The sequence below is a fragment of the Marmota monax genome, unplaced genomic scaffold (genome assembly GCF_021218885.2).
Source record: "Marmota monax isolate L192 unplaced genomic scaffold, Marmota_monax_Labrador192_F-V1.1 WCK01_AAM20220418_F8-fsc00049, whole genome shotgun sequence".
Lineage (NCBI taxonomy): Eukaryota > Metazoa > Chordata > Mammalia > Rodentia > Sciuridae > Marmota > Marmota monax.
This window is the reverse complement of record NW_026694221.1, coordinates 12,104,488-12,129,585: the sequence shown is the minus strand read 5'-3', so window position 1 is coordinate 12,129,585 and position 25,098 is coordinate 12,104,488. Positions and strand designations below refer to the sequence as shown.

General features: G+C 33.1%; 1 protein-coding gene across 3 annotated transcripts in view; it reads right to left on the bottom strand.

Annotated features, from left to right (window-relative positions):
* The window catches only part of Diaph3 (diaphanous related formin 3), a 481,958-nt gene that overhangs the window by 226,285 nt on the left and 230,575 nt on the right, over positions 1–25,098 (bottom strand). For all 3 annotated transcript variants that reach the window (XM_046466464.2, XM_058586107.1, XM_058586106.1), the window contains 2 exons: positions 22,868–22,962; positions 18,710–18,811 (listed from right to left, as the gene is read on the bottom strand). In XM_046466464.2, the coding sequence (XP_046322420.1) occupies positions 18,710–18,811; positions 22,868–22,962 (197 nt within the window). The remainder of the gene's footprint in view (positions 1–18,709; positions 18,812–22,867; positions 22,963–25,098) is intronic.

Genomic DNA, 25,098 nt, shown 5'->3' with positions numbered 1-25,098 from the left:
AATCACATTATACCTATGCAAGGGAAATAGAAAATGTGGGCAATTTTGGATGTGAGTCTACATTTTATTCCCTAACAATGTATCCCATTTTAACATCCTTTAATTTGTAATTCAGCATTAAACTTGGTACATGTAATATATCATAGGAACCCTGAGTTCTATATCCCTTTGAAACCTCTTTGTTCATACTTTAGCAGGCAAATCACACCTTAACTTGTATAGGCTCCAATTTATATTCTGTTAGTTTAGTTCTGTGGAAACTGAAGTATTTCCCTAGTTTCTGTAACTTAATGGTATTTAATCTCGAAATTATCTTCATCAAGGGACTTGATGTAGGCTTTGTTGAGGGGTGGTCTGGAGAAGATGCTTCTTTCTGCTGTAACCCTCATTCTTAAAGCTCAACCTTTCCTGTTCAAATGAATACCATCTAAGTTGAGGAAGGATGAAGAAGAGCTCTTTATTTTGACAGAGCCTGAAGTCCAGTGCCATCTAGGAATGCTTGCTGGCTATACAGTTTGTTGCAGTGGCTACCTGGAAAATCTTTTTCAGAGTATGGACATTCTAGCCCCTGGACAAAGACTAAAGCGAGGTCCCCACAAGGATAAGTGTCCCTTTTTGCACAATTACTTCCACTTTGTGCCCTGCCTTACAGACTCGCTATTTGGCGGCTAAAAATTCTTTCCTCCTCAGATTAAAAAGGACCAAAACATCTGCTCCAATTTAGCTCTTGTACTTTAATTGAAAATTTTTCATCAGTCAAAGACTGGGTATTCATGAGATTCTCAAGGATTGTGACTTTTCTCCACTGGCTATCCACTGTCTGAAAATAGATGAAGTGCATATTTGATTCTAGCTTCATCATTATTAAAACTTTATTTATCTTTCATTAAATTTATTCTTTAGTAATTTAGGTTTCTTGATGTTATTAGAATCTTAAAAATATATTATCATAATTTCACGTTTTAAAGACAAAACGCCAAACTCTTCGCACAGATTAAACAGTTTTCACAATTTAGCCCATTGATCACATTTCTTTCTTTTCTCTGTAGGTATGTGCATGTGTGTATGTATAAGGTGGAGTCTATATGTTTTTCCAATACTATTACTTTTTTCCTTTATAATTAAAAACTAATCCAGAATAAGAGATTTTGAGACCCCTAGAGAAGCCTAGTATATAACATACATTCATCAAATTTTCACATTTGTATTGATGAAGAAAACACAGAGTAGAATACTGATTATAGCATCTAACCAATTTATTAAAACTAAACTTTATGAACCTTTCTAGAAACAACGATACTTTCAAAAACATGGCAAAAAAATATAAATGAACCAAGATACATCTGTAATAATTATACCTTAAGCCACAGCTGTAATAAAATTTCCTAACTCCATAACAATTTAGTTCCTTAAGTCCAGCCTTACCTTTTCCATTGTTTCCAGAGCAATCTTACAAGAATATATAAAGATCCACATATTGAGATTTGCAGAATATATAGTGCTTCACGGGCACTAGATGATACTCAGATCTAAAAAGCAACCTTAAAACAATGCTTTCTGTAAAGTGATGATTCATAAGAGACCTGTTTGCTTACCACTAGAAAATGCTTTCGGCTTTATTTCAAATGAATGATGCATGGCTAGTAATTAGTATGTTACTGTAATGATGCTTTGTTTTGTTTTTCCAAATGAAACAAATTAAGCAGATTGTGCCATAAAATTTCAGAACTACATAGATACTCTGAATAGAAACCATCATGTTCTATACCAAAAAAAACAAGCAAACAACAAATAATGCTACCATCAAAAAACTAACCCACAATTTTACTATGAACTTAAATGCCCCACATTTTACTTATATACATAGAAGATGTAAACTCCCAAAGTTTAAAAAGCAGAAAATAACCAATTTGCCAAAATTTATTCTGAATTAGCAACATTTCAAGTTCCTAGTTGGACATTTTAAAGTAATTGGTCTCTAATATTAGATTAGTTTATCTTCAAATATTAATAGTAAATTACTCCATTAATGAAGTATACATAACACCACCACTAAAAGCAACCCTGAATACAGAAAACACACATGCAGCAGATTGCTACCATAAGAAATGAAGGCTGGCCCTTAGTGTAAAAAGCAATGATCCATAGCTTGGCTGAAGAGTTAACAGTTGTGTGAACAAGTTGAGGGTCCTCATCTATTCAATGGTAATGCTTATTTCAGGAGTTATATGAGAATAAAATGTAATTATCCATTCACATATAGAATATTTAACACTTATTACATGCCACTCAATGTTTTAGATTTGAAAGAAAACAAAGAAGAGAAAAACGAATTAAACAGATAATATCATTTTAGACAGGGATAAGCATTATGAATCCATGAAAATGGGATAACATAGGTAGAGAATAATGGTGAGTAGCATAATTATAATGAGTACTTCTGTGAGGAAATGACACTTGAGCCCAAGCACAGGGAGTGGTAAAAATAAAGACAATCCTGAATGTCTGGATGTCAGGACATCCAGAAGACATTTTTTGGAGGGGGAAGCGGCATTGGGGGCAACGAGGATTGAACTCAGGGGCAATCAACCACTTAGCCCACATCCCCAGCCTATTATGTATTTTATTTAGAGACAGGGTCTCACTGAGTTGCTTAGTGTCTTGCTTTTGCTGAGGCTGGCTTTGAACTCATAATTCTCCTGCCTAAGACTCCTGAGCCACAGGGATGAAAGGCGTGCTCCACTGTGCCCAGCCAGAAGACTTTTTAAAAGACACTTAAATTCTCTTGGAGAAATATATATTCCAAACTCTAATGTAACTCTATATAATACAGCAAAATAAAGAGCAGGAGCTAGTAAGTTGACAAAAAGATAAACAACAAATAGTAAACACAAGAACTGGTACACTACCTCCATCCATGGAAATATAAGTTCACTAAATAATATTTTTCTAAGATTAATAACCATAACATATTCTACATTAAATTTAGTTTTCCATTGCTATTTCAGTAACATTGATGAAACAAATATAAGCTGCACAATCCCTGCCTGATTTTCAGAATTTCACTTAACAAAAGAGGGATTTTGAGAAATCATTAAAATACCATGAACATGATACTTCCATTCAAGAGTCACTTTGGTTAAAACCTCTGAACTTGCAAGTGGTTAATTAATTACATGTTCAAGATTGATCAGTGGATGAGGTAAAGGTTAATCATAGAGTAAAAGAGAAACCTGGAGCTGAAAGAAAGTTCCAAACAAAAAACAAAACAGCAGAGAAAGGTCCTGGGAATAACCAGCTGACCCTTCTATCTCTATCTCCCATAGCTAATCTCCTTAGTTAATATTCAGTTTTCGGTGGTATTTGCAGAGGCAGGGTCAGGGCAGATGAGCTTCAAACAGTGACATAGAAAAGTCCTCATATTACACATTCGCTTATTCAAAATTAGAAACAGGGCCTTTTCCTATGATATTTGCTAACTAGCTTATATCTTCAAACAATAACTAACCAAAATATTTTTAAATGACTGATTCCTTGCCATTTATTTTGTCTATGTCATTTTACAAAATTTGCCCTTTCTCTGATGCCACAGTGTTAATGTCAAAATTGTTTCTGAGGGACTGGAGATATGGCTCAGTTGGCAGAGAGCTTGCCTCGAATGCACAAGGTCCTGGGTTCAATCCCCAACACTACACAAACACACACACAAACAAAAAGAAAAGAGAGTTTCTGAATATATTTCAAACATAAACCCATTAACAATGACATCAGGCTGTTTTTCTCAGTCTTGACTATCCATGCTTTTTATTCTCACACTGCAATAGCACAAATAAAATTCACTCAAGGACTTCTAAAAAATAAATCACAAGCCTTCCAGAAATTCATTCAGTGCTTGGGTTCATGCTTAAGTTCAGGCCATTGCTTGGGCAGGAACATTATTGGAGTATTCTAATTAAATCACTCCAATATATGTTTCAATAATAAACTAATTAATAATTAATAAGGAGTCTTAACAGTCAAAAAATGAGTTGGATGCAAAGGTGCTGCCTCTAATATAAATATAATATAAAGGACTCAGGTATGGGATATGCAACTTAAGCAGAAAAGGAGAACTGTGTAGATACTAAGGTTTGGGGAAGACAAAGGAAAGCCTATTGAAGCCAAGAGAAAAGGGGATTCAGGGAGTGAATGAAATAAAAGGTAAAACTATAACTAAGACCCACAATTATCAAAGTCATATGTAGAAACCTATATTTTAAGAAGGGAAAAGTTGGAGAAAAAGAGGTTTCCACTTATAGATAATTACTCCAACCAGCAGTGAAAGTCATGGATAATTTCAAAGGAAGTTATAAGAATCCAGTAAAAATTAAGTAGCTAAGATCACAGAAGAAACACTCCATCCTAGGGGAAAAAAAAGAAAAAAAAAAGATTAATAAAGAAAACACCCCAAAAAGTCACATAAAGTAAGAAAACAGAACAGTATAAAGAAAATAGAATAATAAGGGGAATGGCCATCAAAAAACTCACTCAACTAGCTTTCTGTTAATTACATTCAAAATTGAGAATGCTTTTTAAAATACTGGGCCAGACATTGGGTAAAACATAAATAAAGATACTGTCAAGGAAAACCAAAATATAAAGCTGTTAAGACACTTAAATCCTTTCAGAAAATACTACCATTCAATTGATCTGAATGATTTAGGTGCTTTATTGTGGCTAGTGGTTCCAAGGGGAGCTACTTTCAAAGGAAACATTGATAAAATTGGATAGAAATAATCTTGCTCACAGCATTACATTTCAGTAAGGTCATATGGCTAACTACAGAAAGAAAGAGACACATCATTATTCATTGATATCTATGAACAAAACACTGACAAAACAGTTTCAGCATAAAGTCACAAACAATGAAAACCTTTAAGTTAAAATTCATATACTGACTATTCATTCTTTAATGAATAAATGGAAGGCAGTGGTATGGTACAAACATATACAATAAGTCTGCCCTAGCAGAAGGGAATTTGGACAAATTCCTAGATTTTCTAAGCAGATACCAATCTGGGCAAATAAAGGAAGTTAAATGACTTGGAAGTGGTGATATTGGTGGTACATAAATTCATGTTAGCTTTCTGCTAAAGGGGAAAAAAAATCACATTGACTTCTCTATATCCCCTCCCCTAACTAGAATATCTAGAGTGAGACACAAAATTTGTATCCCTGGATAAAAAAGAAAAGTAATAGTAATAATGGATAACAGCTGAGTTTCAGGATAAGAAACTTGACCCAATATTATAGGAAAGAAAACAAACACACTTATCCTTTTAAATGAGCAAAGTCTGGTATGGAAGATAAGGATGTTTAATGAAACATACAATTGAATGAAAAATAAAATATAAGCAAAACAAAGAGCAAGGAAAAAATAACTCAGGCAAATACTACTATTAACGACATAAATATGGGACCACCACACTCTGTTCCAGGAGCCACAAGGTAAGTTAAGTTATGTAAAACTTAACACAATTGGTTTTGGATATCCCAGATAAGTTTTCAACTATTCACCATCACGGTCCCAGTTTCTCTGTTAACCGAGAAATAGAAAATGGAGAAGATCCCAAGGGAAGTTGGTCACATCTCAAGAGGGAATCAACTAAGGTTGTTCTCTGTCACCAGATTCTTTACAGGAGGACTGAGATTTCCCACCTATCTGGTCCCTGTGTTTTTAAAGAAAAAAAAAAAAGTTATTTGGTTTCTTCAATGAAAAAAAAGCAGAGACAGTACTGGTCCTGAACAAAAATACAGTGTAGGCTAGAGTCTGTAAAAATCTTTCCCTTTGTAATCATTTACCTTTTTCTCACTTGTACTCATCTACTTCCTTAACAATATAGTGAGAGTCTTGTACTTAGAAACATGGTGTGGTGGGTAAAAAGTCCAGTAAGAAAAATGTGTGCTCAGAAATCCTCAGTATGAATATTTCTTTTCTGCTTAAGGTGTGAGATGGTTCTTGGTTAAAGTCACTTAGTTTTATAGATTTCACTTCTTGAAACTCTAAGGAGTTATAGTAAGGAATGTATCAGATAAACTTATATAAACATACATTGTGAAACATAAATCACTAAGTAAAAGTCAAATAATATGATTGTTATGTAATTAGTTGCCTGCTCAACGGTGGCTTATTTGATGCAATACTTACACTCTTAACTTAAAATTCCAAAAATAATCTTTTCTTCCCACTCCTATTGTCCAAAGTGCCATCTTTTAAAGTTTAAAGAGTCACAGATACCACAATTTTAAAAAAGAATCAGACCAAACTAATGTAGAGTACGATTTTAAGATCCACTGGGTGGAAAGCAGAGGGCATGGAGGTAGAAAAGATGGTGAAATGAGACGGACATCATTACCTTAGAAACATGTATGATTGCATGAATGGCATGACCCTACTTTGGGTACAACCAGATAAGTCAAAAGTTGTGCTCCATTTGTATATAATGAATTGAAGAGCATTCTATTGTCCTGTATAACTGATTAGAACAAATAAATAAATTAAAATAAAATAAATAAAAAGTAAATGTTGAAGATTAAAAAAAATATTTTAATCTCACTTATGGCATGTGATGGCATACAAACATCCCAGATAGTTAAGTAAATTTGTTTTTTTTTTTTTTTTAATTTTGGTCCTGGGACTTTCTTTTTTTCAATATTTATTTTTTAGTTTTAGGTGGACACAATATCTTTATTTTACATTTATGTGGTGCTGAGGATCTAACCCAGTGCCTCATGCATGTTAGGCAAGCACTCTACCACTGAGCCACAACCCCAGATCCTTTGGGACTTTCTTAACAACCACCAATCTATTATTGTACGCAACCAGATGATTTCATTTTCAGGGGGGATTCGTAAGGTTAAGGTTCTCAATTGAATTTACCTAGTTAGAGAGGTAAAAGCAAAAAATTTTTAGCAAATATTTCTGCCTCCAGCATATACAACACATATGAGAAGAGAACCTTATCAAATTTTTGGTAATTTGACATTTTTGAAGAACATTCCCATGAAAAGAACTTGTCTCAATATGAGAACTTAGAGTCATGATAGCTGATCATAACTGAAATGTTCATTATGTTGACCTTAACTCATCCCCCTTGCTACTCTGCACATTTAAAAATGTGTATATTTAAAAGCCAAAGTACAAGAACCTTTGCAAGCTCTAATTATGGGGTGGATAAAATCATTGAGAAAAAAAGAAGTATAGAAAGAAAAGACTAAAAGACAAAATCTAAGTAAAACTCTTATTCAAATGGTAGAAGAAATAGGAAAGAGCCAGGGACTAGTCAGACATAAAGTATAGGAGAGAGAACAGAAGAAAGTACATGTAACAAATAGAATGAAATGCTGACTAGAAGTCAAGAGAAAATAAGATGAGAGGTGAGATTATATAAATTGGATTTGGAATTAGAGGTTATCTGCAACACTCAGTGATAGGAACAAAAGTGTAAACGTAAAATATGTTCAATACATAAAACATGCTAAAGGACCAAGAAAATTCTAACTTAATTGCATTACAACATATGAGGAGAAAAACACACAAAATAATAATACAAGGATGATGACAGCAGCAAACACAATTGGGCACTACATATAATACACATAAGCTTTCCAAAACCTTACCACAACTCAAAGAGATGAGATCTGTATTCATGCATTTTCAAAATAAAATGAAATTGAGAGGTGCTAAGAAACATGTCTGGTCTTACAGACAGTTCTATGGTTTGGCTCTGGAATGTCCACAGAAGGACCATGTACTGAAGGCTTGTTCCCCAGTGCAATAATGTTCAAAGGTTGGGCATTTGGCAGGTGCCTGGATCATCAGGGCTCTGAATTCATCAGTAGATTAATCCAGAAAAATCAATAAGTTGACTGCATTCTTGGGAGATGGTGGAAACTGTAATACATAGGGTATAGTTAGAGGAGGGTCCCCATGGGCATGCCCTGGAAGGGTATATCTTTGCCCAGTCCCTTGTTAGTTACCTTTCTTCTCTGCTTTCTGTCTTCCATAAGCTGACAGCTTTCCTGCTCCACACAATTCTGTAGTAGTGCTCTGCCTCACCTTAGGTGCAAAGCAATGGACCCAGCTGACAACAGACTGAAACCCTTGAAAACTCTGAATTCAAGTAAGGTACTTTGGTCACATCAACAACAACAAAAAACTAACACAGAATATGGTAAATCCATAATTCTAACCTAGCTCTGTCTAGTCAGGCTAGAGATGCAGTGAAGGATACCTGAAAATATTTAGAATACTGAGACAAGTTATTTTAACTCAGATTCAATTCAACATGTTTCCTGGCAAGTTTCAGCAAACTAAGAGCTAAATGGTGTTATTTTTTAGCATTTAAAATAAATCTTAAAATGTCTTGGGGAAATTATTTATTCATCTATCAGATATTTATTGTGTACTAACCATATACTAGGCAATGTTCAAAACAATAGAAATTCATAGACACCAGAGAGAATTCTTGCCCTCATGAACACTCTTACAGCAGACAGACTAATGGATAGAACACAATACAATAAATGAGAAGATGATGAGTATTAGAAAAACAGAGCAGAGCAAAGAGGAAAGCTGCTCTGTATAAAATGGAATGGTGCATGCATTTTCAAATAGAGAACTTGGAGGAGACCTTCAAAAGCTGACCTACAAAGAAAAACTGAAAGGACCTGAGAGAACAAGCTATCTGGATAACCAGAGAAGGCAGGGTCCAAATGGAGTAAACAACAAGTGTGCTATGGTGTTTGAGAATCACACTCCAAGAATATAACTGACACATCTGAGAAAGAGTACAGAGGCCATGCTGTTCTAGCTGAGTTAGCCAGGGGTTAGCAGTAGAAGATGAATCAAGAAACAATGAGGTAAAGACATGTAGAACCTTGTGGACCAGTGCAAAGATTTAGGATTTCTCTTGAAAGTAGAATGCCACTGTAGGGGTAAGGCCTGAAGTAGAACATTATCTGATTTAAATTAATGGCTGCTGAGTTAACAATAGAATAGATTAGAGACAAACTGAGATATATATTATTTCTAAATACCAAATTCTTTTGAACATGCATGTTATGGAAAACAAAAGCAAAATTTTGTATTTTTTGCCATCAAGCAAAAAAAGGAGAGAGATTAATATAAATCACAGCAAAATTTCAAACTTTTGGAGAAACTCACTAGTGTTAGCAATTCAAGAAATAGCATATTATTCCGATCATGCTGTGTTTTTATTAGTTCTAATAAATTAAAGAATTGCAGAGTTATTTAATACAGCTGACATTCTACTAATTTCAAGGGAACAGGGCTAACAAAAGCTCATAAGACAATTCATTCAGATCTCAATTCCACTTATCCTCCCACTCTACAGAAAACACAATTGATAGCATGTGAGTGATTTTTCCACTTAATGGCAGCATTTGATATTATTATTTTGATGTAGAATTGAAATAAATGAACTCAATTCCTTGATTAAATGAGAGTTATTTTATCAAAGAACATGGCTGCATACTTTGGCATTTTAACTTTATCTTAATGTATAATATAGGTACTATACATTTATTATGATGATGTATTAGGGATTATTCCATAAAACAAGGTATGGAGGAAAAAGCTGTTTTTGCTCTTCTAGAGATACATTCTCATGAACACTAACTTTTTTCCAAAGGTCCTTGATGAATTACATACTCTACAGATGCCTAATAGCCATCTCACTCCAACCAAAGCTTACTTTTTGAAATAAAATGCAATATTGTCATAGTATAAAATCACCTTGTACAATTCCCTAGATCAGGGATTGCAATGTTCCTCAGAGAGGTAGTAACCAGCAGCAAACACAAACAAAACCTTGCTGCTGCTGAGTTCCCCCTCCAGGGAGAAGACTGAGAACAACAGCCAGGTTTGTCCTTCACTGCTTCTGTTGTTAAATTTCTAATTCACTCCCTCAGGGATCTCATTTGGTCCCACAGCTTTAAATGCCACCCACGTGCTACTGGCTCCAAAATTTATGACTTCAGCCTTGAACTCCCGAGTTCATATCCCAAATGAACACATGATATGTCCACCTGGATATCTACAGACATTTAAAAGTGATCATCCCTCTCCTAATCCATTCCTTGTACAAGGCTTTTCCACATTTCTGTAAGAGGGAATTCTTTCTAATTGCATAAGGTAATAACTAGAAGCTATCCTTGATTGTTCCTATATACCAATTCCAATCTACAGGAATTCTATCTTCCTTATTTTCAAAATAAACCAGAAACTAACTGCTTCTCACCACTGACCCATCAAGTCTGTCAAGCCAACACTGACTCATACCTTAATAATTAAGATCATTTAAACTATACGATAACCAACCATTGGCCTCTCTTATGCTCCCCATCCCAGATCTGTTTCCCCAGTCAGCTGCCAGAAAAACACTCCTAAAGCATCTATCTGATTATTTCAATCCTTTGTTATAACTCTCCACAGCTTTCTCAGAATAAAATTCATGGTCTTAACACTTAACAATGCCCTGGTGGCCTCTCTAAACTCATATCCTACCATTCTCCCTCAGTCACTCTGCCACAGCCATTCACTTCACATCACCAAATGCACATATTCCTCAAGGTGTTGGGACTCATGATTTCTTCTGTCTATGCTTCCTCAAGATACCCACATATCTTACTGAAGTCATTCAGGCTTCTGATCAACCATTACTTTTTCCTAGAGACCTTCAAACTACCCTAAAGAGATATCTTTCACTATCATTCCACCGCTTCCTGCAGAGCATTTATTACTACTAATATCATGTTATTACATCTTTGCTTATGTATATATTACTACCCACAAAAATTGAGAGATGCTCACTACAATTAACTCAGAACTTAGAGCAATGCCTAGATCCAAGTATTCAATAAATAGTTGCCAATAAGTGAATGACAAAGTAATCACTACTTAGTCAAGGACACTAGGTATTCAACAAAACATATCAGACAATAGTACAATTACCACCTTTTGTTGTTAATATATGAGGTATCAACAAAAAACTCATGTGTGAAATAATGCAAGAAAGCTTAAGAGGTGAAATAACTGGATTATGAGAAACTTAAACTAATCAGTTTATTAATCCCCTGATATGGATTATCCAGTTGGTAACTATGGGCAGGTAGGGTATGGCTGGAGGAGAAGGGTCCATAGGCGCATTCCTTTGGGGTATATATATTTTGTTCTTGTGAGTAGAACTCTCTGCCAGGCCCTGAGCTGCTTCCTCCACCACACTATTCTGCCATGATGGTTTGCCTCACCTAGTGCCTAAGGCAATGGAGATGGTGGTCTATAGATAGAGACCTTTGAAATTGAAGGTCAAACTTTTCCTCCTCTAAAATCATTCTGGTTGGGTCTTTGGGTAGCAGTGGTGAAAAAGCTGACTAAAACACCAACATAAGCTCAAAGCCTAAGTTCATCCATGAAACCCAAGCCTTTGTAACACCAAAAGGCTAAGACTTATATTAATGGAAAACTTGCTACCTGGTGCCACTTCTTTAGAATTATTTAATGAGAGCTGAATTTAATATTAGGAAACTTCTTAAATATGCCCAATCTATCAGCAGTGAAACCAATGTTAAGTTCAACCATTAAAAATCTCAAATTATTTATGAATGTCAGTATATTTGGTTAAACCCATAAATCACTTATGCATTATTGTGGACTACCTAATAAAGATGTAAAGAGTCTGTGTATGGCCTTTTATGAGCTTTGCCAACATAACTTCACTGTGCCACGTATAGAAAGAATTAAGAAGAAATCCGAGAACAAAAGATCTTCAAAGAAAATATATACTAGAGTGGAAAATACAAAAGTTATCTTTCAATTCAAATAACAATATTATTACCTTGACTTAGGTTGCTGAATGAGATAGAAGACATAAATAAGGTTATAAAAAATTACAGAAGCATTAAATGCCTGAAATTTTTTAAGGTAAAAACCAATGATAACTTAGAGTGATCTAAACTAAAAAGGACTAAACTAAGATAGAGAAAACTAGGTGGGTTTATACTAACCCCTAGATCCTGGAAGAAGCATGTGAAAAAGGGTACAAACTAATAACAAGAATAATTTAAAAGAATCATCCAATGCTTATAACAGTCTCAAGAGAAACATACTAAGATTTGAATAGCCATGGATATAGTTTTTCAATAATAGTCATTCCAAACAGATGAAATTGCCAAACAGGTGCCCAAAGCATGATATAATGTGAGGGACCCTGAGTAAGTGCACAGGTACTAATAAACAGAAGTGGTGTGTGAACAGCAGAACAGCACTTGCATTTTCCAATAGACAACATTACAGTCTACAAGTTTCAGACTGGCACAGTTTATGTAATTGGCAGAAAAGACAGAAGATGAATTATTTAAGTAGGAATTATAAGAAGCTAAAATGAGTATTTAAAGAAATTATACCAAACTAACTTCATGTCTTTCATTAATCGCCTAAGTGAAGACCATGAGTGTAAAGTAGCACTTAGATTCCAGTGTAATAACAGACATTTGGATATATGCACAGGGTACTCTAGTAACAAAGAGGAAGGACACTTAATTTTGTATCAAACAATAAGAGAGTTAGGGAGACTTGTTGGGAGACTTGCTGTCAGAAGAAGGTCACTGGAGGTGTGGATCTTGTCCATGATTCTTCCTGTAAGAGCTCTCTCTGCTTCCTGGCTGCTATAAGCTGAATCAATTTCTTCTGCCACACCCTTATGCCATGACATTTCTGAGTATGTACATTATATGGCAAAAAAAGACTTTGCATATATGATTGACACTCTTGAGATGGGAATTTATCCTGTATTGTCCAGGTAGGTGCAGTACCATCAAAGAGTCCTTCTAAGAGGGAAGCAGTAGGATCAGAGAAGAAGTTAGGATGACAAAAGCAGAATTAAAAATATGGCTGGGCCATGCACCAAGGAATATAGACAGTTTACAGAATCTGGAAGAAGCCAGGAAATAAATCCTCCCTCATGAGCCCTCAACAGGAGTGTGGCTCTGCTTTACCCCCATTCTGAACTTGTGGTCCCCATCCAAATTTATAATATAATAAACCTGTGTTGCTTTAAGCCACCAAGTGTGCAGTAATTTGTTATAAAAGCAAGAGAAAACACAGTCCTATTTCAGGAAACTGAGGAATAGAAAAATCAATAACTATCCACAATCACATATCCAGTCAGAGGTATAGATAGGATTTAAAGCTAGATCATGGTCATGTACCATCAATACATATATAAAGATGTATGTAGGATTTTTTAATGAAACCTTGAGGGGGGCAAATTACCATCTTTTATTAAAAGAATAAAAGGAAAATTCATGTGGGCTATGAAATACTAAATAAATGTTTAAAAAACAGCCTTTGGAAAAGATCTTCAAAATACATGGCAAAAAAAGTTTCAGAACAATGTATTTTTAAAATTGTCCATATGATCGTGCATACAATTGTTAATACAAAGAAATAGAATAAAAAGTCCAACTGTTCAGAATGACAATTTGTGTGAAATTAAGTGAGGTAGGTGGAGAGAAGGAACATTCCCATTGTATTCAATGTATTTTTTTGTTATTTAAATAGTTTACACCAAGAATATTATGGTATGTTTTTAAATGGCATTTTTAATCCAGGAAAAAATGCATAAGCTTCCTACATTTTTTCCCGAAAAAAGAAAAGAGGCCTCCACAGCATAAAGTTTAAAAGTCCTGCCCTACAGTGACACCAAATGGTAGCAGATCAAAATACAGTACACAAACAGGACATTTGTTCCATTCAATCTTCATATAAATGTTTGATTCCTTTGAAGAACAGGCAGCTGAACAAAAATAATATGAAGAAAAATACTCAGAAACCTAGAATTTTTAATCAAAGAAAGTCTAGTACACCAAACTTCAAATACACATTTTTAGGCCTCTTTCCAAACATCAGCTAATCTTGTGATCCCATTGAATATTTACATAAATCATTTCTCACACATTTAAACCATGTCACTGTGAAAACAGTGATTTTATGTAATAGCTTATTGATCAAAGCAACCCTGCAAATATAAGAAAAGCAATTATACAACTAAAGTCAAGTTCTACTCCACGGAAACCAACCTTTGGAAAGTAGGCCATATTTTGGTGAACAGATGAGAAATGTTGGGACTGAAAGTGGGGAATTAGGAATAAAGTAAGTTACAGGATACTGACCCAATCAGTGAAGAATTTCTTGGAAATATTTTATTTTTCATTCCTTAACCAGATGACAGAAAACTAAGCTGAATAAAATAGAATGCTACTACATCCCAAATATAAACTAATTTCTTAAGAAATTATTCTGCTGAACTGTCCAGGGAAAAGAATATTTCAAATTTAAACACTTCAGTCAATATTCAACTCCCACTAACAGAAACTAACCAACACATAAAAACGGAAGGTAAATTGTCTTCTTCCATATAAACTACTTCAAAACGACATGAATATCAATCCCCTCCCAGAGCACTCCTCTAAAATATCATTTGGCCTTAGTATCTTAGCATTAAATGACAGTTTGTTTGGATTTTTTGATGTATTATTTTCTCACATGCCAACATCTCCTAGAAAACAGACAACATATAAATTTACTACCAGTTACAAAAAAAAGTCAATATCATTAACATCTAAAGTCCTAAATTCATACCATTGGATTTCAAATCTATATTTCAAAACCAAGTAGAAGAGAAAATTTTAATTGTTACCACTACATAAAGTGGTTAATGTTAAAGAGGTGATGAATATGCTCACTATCCTGATTAGATCACTATATAATGTGTGGATGTATCGAAACATAACACTGTACTCAGTAAATAAGTAGAATTCATACATGTCATTTAAACATACATCTTATTTTAGAATACATGACCAGTGAAACTCCACATCATGTACAATCACAAGTATGGAATCCAAATTAGAGTAAGTTATACTCGTTGTAGGTATAATATGTCTAATACACCCTATTTATCATGTATATCTAAAAAGAACATATGTATGTACGTATGTACATACATACATACATACATAAAATTAGAAGAAGCACTAAAAGAAAAACGTAGGGCTGGGCCTTAGTTCAGAGACAGACTATGTACTTAGCTTGTGCAAAGCTCTGGGTCTCATTACAAGCACCACCAAAAACAAAATTACTGGACCACCAGCCATATTTCATTATCTCACTAGCACTACACGATAACACATAAAAAGATGGTCAGCTCTAGAAATGTTTGAGTGCTTTTCTCAGCAAAGAGGTCCATGTCTGGTCATAAAGGACCACAAGGAGAATTAATTCAGTGGAGTGCCTGGTAACATATGAACAATTTAACTCGCCATACCATAAAATTACCCATGTTTGCTAGACCCACATTTAGGACTGTTAATTACACAAACTGGCAAAATCACCATTAAGAAATTTTTTCTTCCAATTTCCAAGGAAGAAATATGAAAATGAAATAATATCCAGGGAAACATGAAGAAAACAGACAAATCAAACAGTTTAGTGGTTGGAACAAAGCCTTAAGGATATGCAATTTTTATGGAAATTGGTATAATATTTTAAATTAGAACAGATATTATACTTGATCTTAGCCAAAAGATAAAGAAACAATTATATATGATATTTCTGATCTGAAATTTATAAAAGGCATAAAAGGCCTATAAATCTGTATGTAATATAGAATAAAAATTAAATAAATTTCAAATTTGTAGATTAGTCATTATACATTCTAATTGGTCTTTGGCACTAGCTCCTGATATTTTAGATATGTTATTTTTTGCATTCTGCCTTTCCATTAAAAAGAAAACAATGCAAATGAACACCAATATCTTGGTAGAGCTGCATCAGGATTATTTTATATATATAAAATTCTTGTGAAGAATTATAATTGGTTTGAGGCAAAGAACTTCAGTGAATTTATCCATCATCTCAAGCCTCAGTGTACTTAAAGAGAATAGATTTTCTAAGGAGCTTCTAACTCAAATAATCAAATTAATGAGTTTATATAATCTTACAGGAGAAAAAGTGAGTGTCACTGGTAAACAACATAACTGTAGATTTTTAACTAGTTTTTGGCAACAAGAAAATGCTAAAAATTACAGTATCAGTCTACAGAACCTGAAGATGAAACAGCTAAGAACAAGTTGCTCTATGGAAAGAAACAAATGAAAAGGCATAGGGAGATGGGGGGGGGGGGGGCTAAACTAAACCAACCTGTGCTAATTTCGTGGCTGTGCTTCTGTGATTTTTTTTCAGGTAGAAATGATTAGTACTTTAAAATCTAAGCTAAATCAAAAAGTAAATGTGCCTTAAAGGCAAGATGAATATCTCGGGGAAATCTATAGTTTAGCTTACCTCAATTGAACATCTTTGATACAAACATTATTTCAAAATGTTGATAGTTTAAAAGTACAACTTACTATTTTGAAAATCTTACAGAAATATATGTGGCAATTACAATAAATTTTCAAAAATCATCATACTGTTATATTGTTAATATGATGTAGATGAGCTGAAGACACATTACTCCATAAACAAAATTAAAATTGAGATTTAATTGAGGAGAGAGAAAATTTCAGTTATTCCATTCCGTTTAACATGCTTTAGCCAGGACTTTTTTTTTTTTTTTTCTACTTTTTGGTTAATTATCAATGACTGTTTTGAGCTTTAGTGTGCTTCCTTTTTTGTGTGTTTAGGAGTGTGTTTAAGAGAAGCGGTTTGAGAAGTAGGAGGAGACAGATTGGGAATGGTTAAATGAAAAAAATAATAATAATAATAACTTTTTGCTCTATTTTCATTCTCTTTCCTCCACCAAAACAATTACCATTTAAAATGTTAGTACCACACAAATCACAACTTAACACAGTATATGTAAGAATCTTCATAATCAACATTATTCATATTCTCCATAGGAAATATTTTCAGTAGGATTATTCTTTCAATACTACACTTCATTTGTACCCAAATAAACCTATTTTGAAATGTGTAAATTAGTGGTCAAGTCTAAATTGACATGTCATGAAATGGCATGAAATGGTCCATCTCTCGTCTGAAAATTGAAACTATAACATTAGCCAGTAGATTCTCAGAATATTTTTGTTCTAGCTTTCTGGCTCTTAAGAGTACACTGTTCATAAATAATAGCAATTTGATGATTAATACTAGATTTTCAAAAGAAAGCATAATTTGCTGATTTTAAATAAATTTTAAATATTAGTAAGTTTGAGCCCATTTCTCTGTGAATCCCTAGAACAAAGGAATAGGTTGAAATCTTTTCTATGACAACCTGTGACATATAAACTTCATTGTTAAATGGGCACTTTCATAAAACCTTGCATGTGTTTCAGATTTAATATATATATAAGAAATATTTCAAAATTATAATTTTATATATTATTCTAGTGGAACAATCAAAAGAGATGGGAATAAATCAACACTATTAGTCTGTGGTTAAAAATGTAACACTAATTCTCTTTTATTCGCCTATTCTGATATGGAAGACATAGCAAACAGAATATCAAATAGGCATTAAGAGAAAGAAAACATAAATGGGTAAAGCAAAACAAAGGAAAATGGGGGAAGGTAGAGAGGGGAATAATCTGGAGAATAGGAATAAAAATTTTAAAAAATGTTTTTTTTGTATTTTTCTTTAAAAACAAGTGAGTTTAAACATTTCATAATAAAAACGAAAGACTGTGAGAAAAAGGGAAAGCCTTACTTGTTTTCTTTGGAATCTATATGCAGATCTTTGAACTTTACGGGTAAAGGCAGTTGAACAGTGGTGGTTTGAGATAAAGGAAGGAATTTAACAGCAAATGCCTACAACACACCAAATATGGAGTACAGATCTGCCAATAGCTAGCCATTCTGAATCTTTAAAATTATACAACTTCATCTTCCAATACAATTTCATCCTGGCCCTGGAGGTGGGTAATATAACTGAAGATAAATGAGAAAAATAATAATCTTATTAAAAAATCACTACTTTATAGTATTATTATGATGACTAGAGTAACCACCCTAAAAATAATCATTCAATGGTAGGAGAAAAGAGGAAAGAAAAGAAAGCTTGATTTTAAAAAAAAGTAATTTTAAGTCACAATCCGGCTAATATGTACCATTAGCAAGTTTTTTCACCTCTTTAGACCCCTACTTCCATAAAATAGGAGAGCAGAACAAGATGACTATCGAGGTGTCTCAAAGATTTTTTTTTAACTGAATTCATTCTTCACCCTCATTGCAGAGAAGGAGACAATATTTCTAATTTAGTCAAAACCATGAGATGAACTCAAGTGAGGGATTAAAACAAGAAATTGAAGCTACTCTTGCAGTATGTTGGAATGCACAGCTCTAGAATAAATCACAAATATATGCTTAAGAAGTACAGCATTCATTTAATATTTTACCATTAAATACAGAACATAACAAAATTATACGTACACTTTTTGAATGCCCCTTGAATTTCATTTAAGGACAGAGTTTCAATATACTATTTTAAATCAAGATAATTTCCCATGAATATCCTTAGGTTTAGAAAAAATCCAGCAAGATGAATATTAAATGTATGTGGGTAAAAGTGAGGAAAAGCTTCGCATTTTCTTTCTCTGGTTCTGCACAGTAGAAATGAAAACCATCAAAAGGGTTAACACTGATAGTACTCACCACAACAGCAAACTGCTCAGGTTCACATAAGTTGTTATAGTCACTCTTGAACTGAGACAAGGAATTTAATTGCTCTTGATCAGGAAGATGCTTTAATAAGTTCTAAAAATTGAAACCAAAATAAAATATGTTCACTCAATGAGCTTTCTAAATTTTATGAAAATTAATAAACTATGAAAAGGAAACCAGTGAAGAAGTTAATCTTTAGTTTTATTTCTCAGTAACCTCCTTTACACCAAGCCATAAGCAACACTCTATGCATCTTGGAAACAATTTTCTTTTTTTGTATCCCAGAATTATTATATATTCAAATCAAGCACTACTGAATGTTTATTTGATTAACTTACAAATGAGAAAGAACTCAAACTTACAGTAAAGGAACAGCTTTCCCACCTGGATAGATGTAATCCATTACATTTCAGCTTTAGGGAATTAAATGTCAGAAATTTCAGGCAAAGCCAAACATATTTTAACACTTCACTCAGAGGGATAAAAGAAATCACTATATTGCTAGTAAAAGGCAAGGAAAAGGATAGAAAAGAAATCAAGGAAATTTTAATGGCAGTACTTGTAAGATTTAACCAGTAGGATTATGTTTTAATAATAAAAACTGAAGGTATCACTAAAAGACAAAGTAGCTTTTCTGACACGAAAAAAAAAATTTAAAAGACATGGAAGATATAGGATGATATACTTGCAGATAAAACATATAAAGAGGTCTCCTAGGAACTTAAGTGTCCATGGCTCAAAAAGCCCTTTAATGGTAGCATCTGCATTCTATAAATCATAGTTTCCTTTGGCTGCTCTGGCTCCTTTTTCTATGCACAGCCTTTCCAAGTCACACACTTAAATAAGAGACTACTTGAAAAAAGACTAGGGGGATACACGTAATTACACTTTCCTAATAGAACATAAATGTTTAAACAATCTCTTAGACAAAGTCTATATAGCCCTCCATATAAAATATACTCAACCATAATAATGATATAACTAGTTAATGTAGTGATATTAAAATTAAGGGGAAAAAAGAGTGGTTGGTTCTCACAATTCCAAATTATGTAATTTTGTATAAGCCCAACATCAAGCACCAATTATAATTAAGCCTATAACATGCTATATGTATATGTGTGTGTGTGTGTGTGTGTGTATATATATATATATATATATATGCAGAAAATATATATAGAGAGAACTTTTCTGCCTATATATATAGGCAGAAAAGATCTCCCAAGGTGTTATTAGTTAAAAATACTGTTAGAGAACACTATCCATCAAAAGAAGTAAGATCAAAGAAAAAGAACTCCCTGTATACCTTCGCATAAAAACTTGATTGACTGGCCAAAAACAAAAAGGTGGCAATGAAGGATCATCTCTAGAAAAAGTATTCACAATTAATATTAGCAAAGTGAACAAAAACAATGCATATGATTTTTCCACTAAAGTAGAAATGTCTCTTAATGGAACTGCCTGAGAGCAAACACATAATTATTTATATTTTCTTTTAACCATGTGAGCAGTTGGATTGCCTGTTATTTATTATATTGAATCTCCAAATTTCTTCAGCATTGTTTTAGATGAATATCAAATCTCTGTGAATTGTTTAGTTAATATATAATTAGATTTTTAATATTTCTTCAGAAATTTGTTCATATTATTGTTTATGTGTTCAAATGTGAAAAACTATTAGGATGTGTATGAGTACAGGCTGAATCTACCCTTGCTTTCCCCTTACCAAATTTCCCATGCTCCCTATAAATCTCAAAGTTATTGTCCAACTAAATTCTACAAGTTGTCCTAATACACCCAGTTTTTGCCTCCTACCTCAGTGTTACTATTGTCAATATAGCTGCATGTAGCTAAATTTTTTATCCAATCCCCACCCTGTTTTACATTCATGCTTTATATGCCCTTGAAGTGCCCTTGCCTCCATATACATCACACAGAGTGCATACTCCCACTTGCTTTCTAGTTCTAAACCAATCTTGATTAAATTATGCTTATTTTATATTTTAATTGTGTGTGTAAATGTCATCTCCCTTAGCAAAATACAAATTTTAAGGTGATGTCTACCTCTAATAGAGCCTAATACAATGCATGGTGATACAATAAAATACTTGTAAAAAGTCTGATGGGATTGAGTCTTTTATTTTCATTTATTTATTTTAGGTTTTAAAAAACTCATAAAACTGGTATTTACCATTCATCCATGATGCCCATGTCTACTCACAGAACCTATGAAAATATTAGGTTGAATTGCAAAGGGAAGTAAGCTGACAGATGGACCAAGGTGACTATCAGCTGAACTCAAATTAGGGTGAATATACTGGATTATCTGACATACTCATGTAATCACAGAAGTCCTCAAAGAGAAAAACTAAAATAAAGCAATAGCATGAGGGAGAAGCATCCATGAAATAAAGCAACAGAAGGCAACCTGGGTGGTTTGAAAGATGAAGAGGCCCTGGAGTTCAGGACAATTGGCAACCATAATCAGCTGGAAAGACAGGTATGGAGTTTTCCCTAGAGCTTAAATGAAAGAATAAAAATCTGTCAACACCTTGACTTCACCACAGGGAGGGCAACACCATATTCTATACAAGTGTAAGATATTAAATTTGAACTACTTTAAGCTATTCAGTTTGTAGTGAATTGTTGTAGCAGCAATAGAAGACTAATACATTAAGAAAATATTATTGCTAATTATTAAGAATTAGCAAAGTTGAAACTCTTTGGACATAAATTTTAAAATGCAGATGACCTTTTTCTATCTCTAGACAACAAAAGCCACATGATCATCCAAAACATTCATGTAATCAAGTGAAGAGCTACTCTAAATATTTAACGAAATCATTATAAGAAATACAAACATGTATTAAGTAGAAAGATTTTCCTTAAGGAACTTGGCATCTGCTCCCAGCAAGAAGCCACATACACAATCAACAATAATACAGACAAAAATTCAGTTGGGAAAAAAAAAATGCTAGAGGGGGGAAAAAGATGCCTAAAAAAAGAGATATTGAATTAGGTAGTTTATGAGTGTCTGAGAGACAGCATGAATCACAAATGACAGAATATAAACATCAAACTTAGAAGACAAAATAAGGAGAGAAAACTGAGAACAACTTCTAAAGATTCATTCATTGACAGGTTAAAACATCTAAAATAATCTTAATCATTTGTTGATATAACAAATTGTCCATGGTTCTTTGTTATTAAAAATCCATTTTTGCAAACATATACTTATCAAAACAAAAGAGCATGAAATGAAGATACTCTCTCAAATACAATTTGTGTTTTGATTCTCCAACTTCAAATCTATTGGTATATATACTTGGTCTCTTAGTAGAATTCAGTAAGTAACTTTAGTACCACATTACCATGCATTTAAAAATACAGCAGGCAAGAATCATTTAAAAAGTGTTCCAGCTGGACACAGTAGTGCACACCTATAATCCCAGAGGCTCTGGAGGCTGAGGAAGGAGAATCAAGAGTTCAAAGCCAAGCTTCATCAACCTAGCAAGGACTTAAACAACTCAGTGAGACCCACTGTCTAAATAAAAGAGCAAATGGACTAGGGATATAGCCCAGTGTTTAAGCTACCCTAGGTTCAAATCCCTGGTGTCAAAAACAAATAAATAAGTAAATAAATAAATAAAAATAAAAAGTACTCCAGCTTTCTCAGTGAATTCAGAGCACCATGCCAACAAATCCATAACACCTATATGAGCACCAATGACTCTAAAGGAGTTCTTAGTGAATGAGACTAAGTAAAATCTCCCTCAAGCTCCTATACCAAACAATAACACAACTTCATAAACCTAAGAAAAACACAATCTACAAAGGCTGAAAAACAAATTTAAATTAACATATCACAAATGTTAATTGTAACACAAATACATATGTAAAATTAAATTTGCCTTTCAGAAACAGTCATTTAAAATAATTGAAATGTAATGATTTTGATAGCATTATATTTAGTCTGCATTTGAAAAAGATGCAGTTTTATCTTCTGGCAGTGCAGAAGTTATGCTAAAGCTAATTATGCAGTAATAATTTTCCAGTTGAATGATTAGGGTTAAAAATTATGCTTCACTTACAGATTTCTATTTAATGAGAAGTTTGCAATGAAATACTGAAATTTAGGCACTGTTTGTTTACCTGAATCACAGACTCTGCCAACTGTGTTTCATCCACTTCCAATATCATCGTTTTTATTTCCTCATATGGCACCCGAAGAGAGCTCAGAAAGATTGCTGAGAGAGGAAAAAAGGTTCATAATGAATAAGAAAATGAAGAAATTTGAGATTAAATTCTATTTATAAGATCAAGTATAAATTCATAAAGAGAGAACTTATTCCTTTAGGATAGTTATCATGGGGGAGGTGGCTTTCATTAGTAGATTTTATGTTCTCTACACTTGTAGAACTAGGATTTAAACAACAATCCTGTATTATGATGCAGAAACCAAGGTCAGTTTTCAAATGCTTAGTTATTTGTCTACCATAGGAATGTGCCAAATTTCATGTGATTTAAAAGAACTAAAATATATTAGATACACTCTAAAGCAGCACACTGTTATGAAAAGAATGATAAAATCCCAGTATGTACATGTAATATTTGTCTAAACATGTGTTATTGCCTTATCATATCTTCCAGTTCTACTAAATAGTTCAGAAAACAACATTTTTAAGAGTACTACACACTAACACTTTCACAAAGAATAACTTTTACTATTCAGTAGTATTGTAAATAATATGCTAGAGAAAGAGCATTTACATGTAATTAAATCTTAAAATATACATTTTATAAAATAAATTTTCATGATAATTTATCCAAATAAATTTTGAGATAATATATTACAGAGAATTTCAAATATTACTTAAATTTTTCTTGACACTTAAATAATTAGTCTTATAATGATATTGTCAAGGACTTTTGAGTAATACAAAGATATTTCACAGAATTAAATATGATGCTTTTCCTATTCCCCCTTTATTCTACTATTATATTTCCATGTTCAAAGATGTAATTTTTTGACCATATTCAGCACTGACTACCATCATCCTTTTAATTTTTTTTTTTTAACTTAGTAAAGTATGTCATCTCGTCTATGGATAATGTTATTTGCATCTTTCTTGGATTATTTTTTTTGTTGAGGAGAGCATGTATCAATTACAGATAAACAAGGGCAACTTTTTTGTTCTTATCAACAACTTCAATCACACATTTCTGAAAGCAAGGAATCAAAATATGTGATCACTGTGCTAGGAATTATGGATGCCTGTTACCCTCAATATCCCATGAGTGAAATGAAATAGAGGATCTAAAAGAAACTAACAGATATTCATATGGGAATAACTCTAGTATTGTTACCGAAAATTCACACACACACACACACACACACACACACACACACAAATATATATATTTGATCTAAAAGGGATAATAAATGAATGACAGGTTATAAAATAATCCTTACATCATTTACAAAGAAAGATGTAGGTAAAAATCTTCATCTGTGATTAGAGAAGAACATGTTGGGTATAAAAAGCAATGGAAAACATGAAAAATTTCTGTTTGATGACATTTACCAAAAATATTTTAAAAAAAAAACATAAAAATCTATCTACCTTAGAATTCACAGAGTATCATTCTTTCTTCAAGTATAGTCATCTAAAATAATATCAATTAACATGAGGTTGAAATATGAAATAGGGCAAAATTCATGAAAATCAAAACAGTAAGAAATAAAGTGATGAATAAATAAATGTAATGTGTTAAGCCTCAGAAGCCAGCAAATTTAGAAGATGAATTGTTAAGATGGGTCTGGTTTATAAACTTAGATTAATGTGAAGCATTGACACTACTGATGCCTTCTGAAAAACAACAAATTCTATCAAGATACACTATCTATGGATACAATTAAAAATATAGAAAAGAGTAGGTATGGTGGAACACACCTGTAATTCCAGTGGTTCAGGAAGCGGGGGCAGGAGAATCATAAGATGTTTAAGGTAAATAATATTTCCGCCTCAGCAACTTAGTGAGGCCCTAGGCAACTCATTAAAACCCTGTCTTCAAATAAAAGTATTTAAAAAGGGCTGGGGATGTGGTTCACTGGTTAAGTGCCCCTGTGTTCAATACCTGGTACCCAAACACAACAACAACAACAACAACAACAAAATAAAATAAAATACAAAAGGCTGAAAGGCTAAAGGGAAAAATCAAAATTACTCTGGGACATAATATAGGAATTAGGAAAGAAAGGTATTATAGTTTTATATCTCAGGTAGTATGACAAAGTATAATACATTCCAGAAATATCTAAAAAGCATGTTTTTAATCTTAAAAGCATTTTCAAGATATCCTGAAAGCCAGGAAAAGTAACA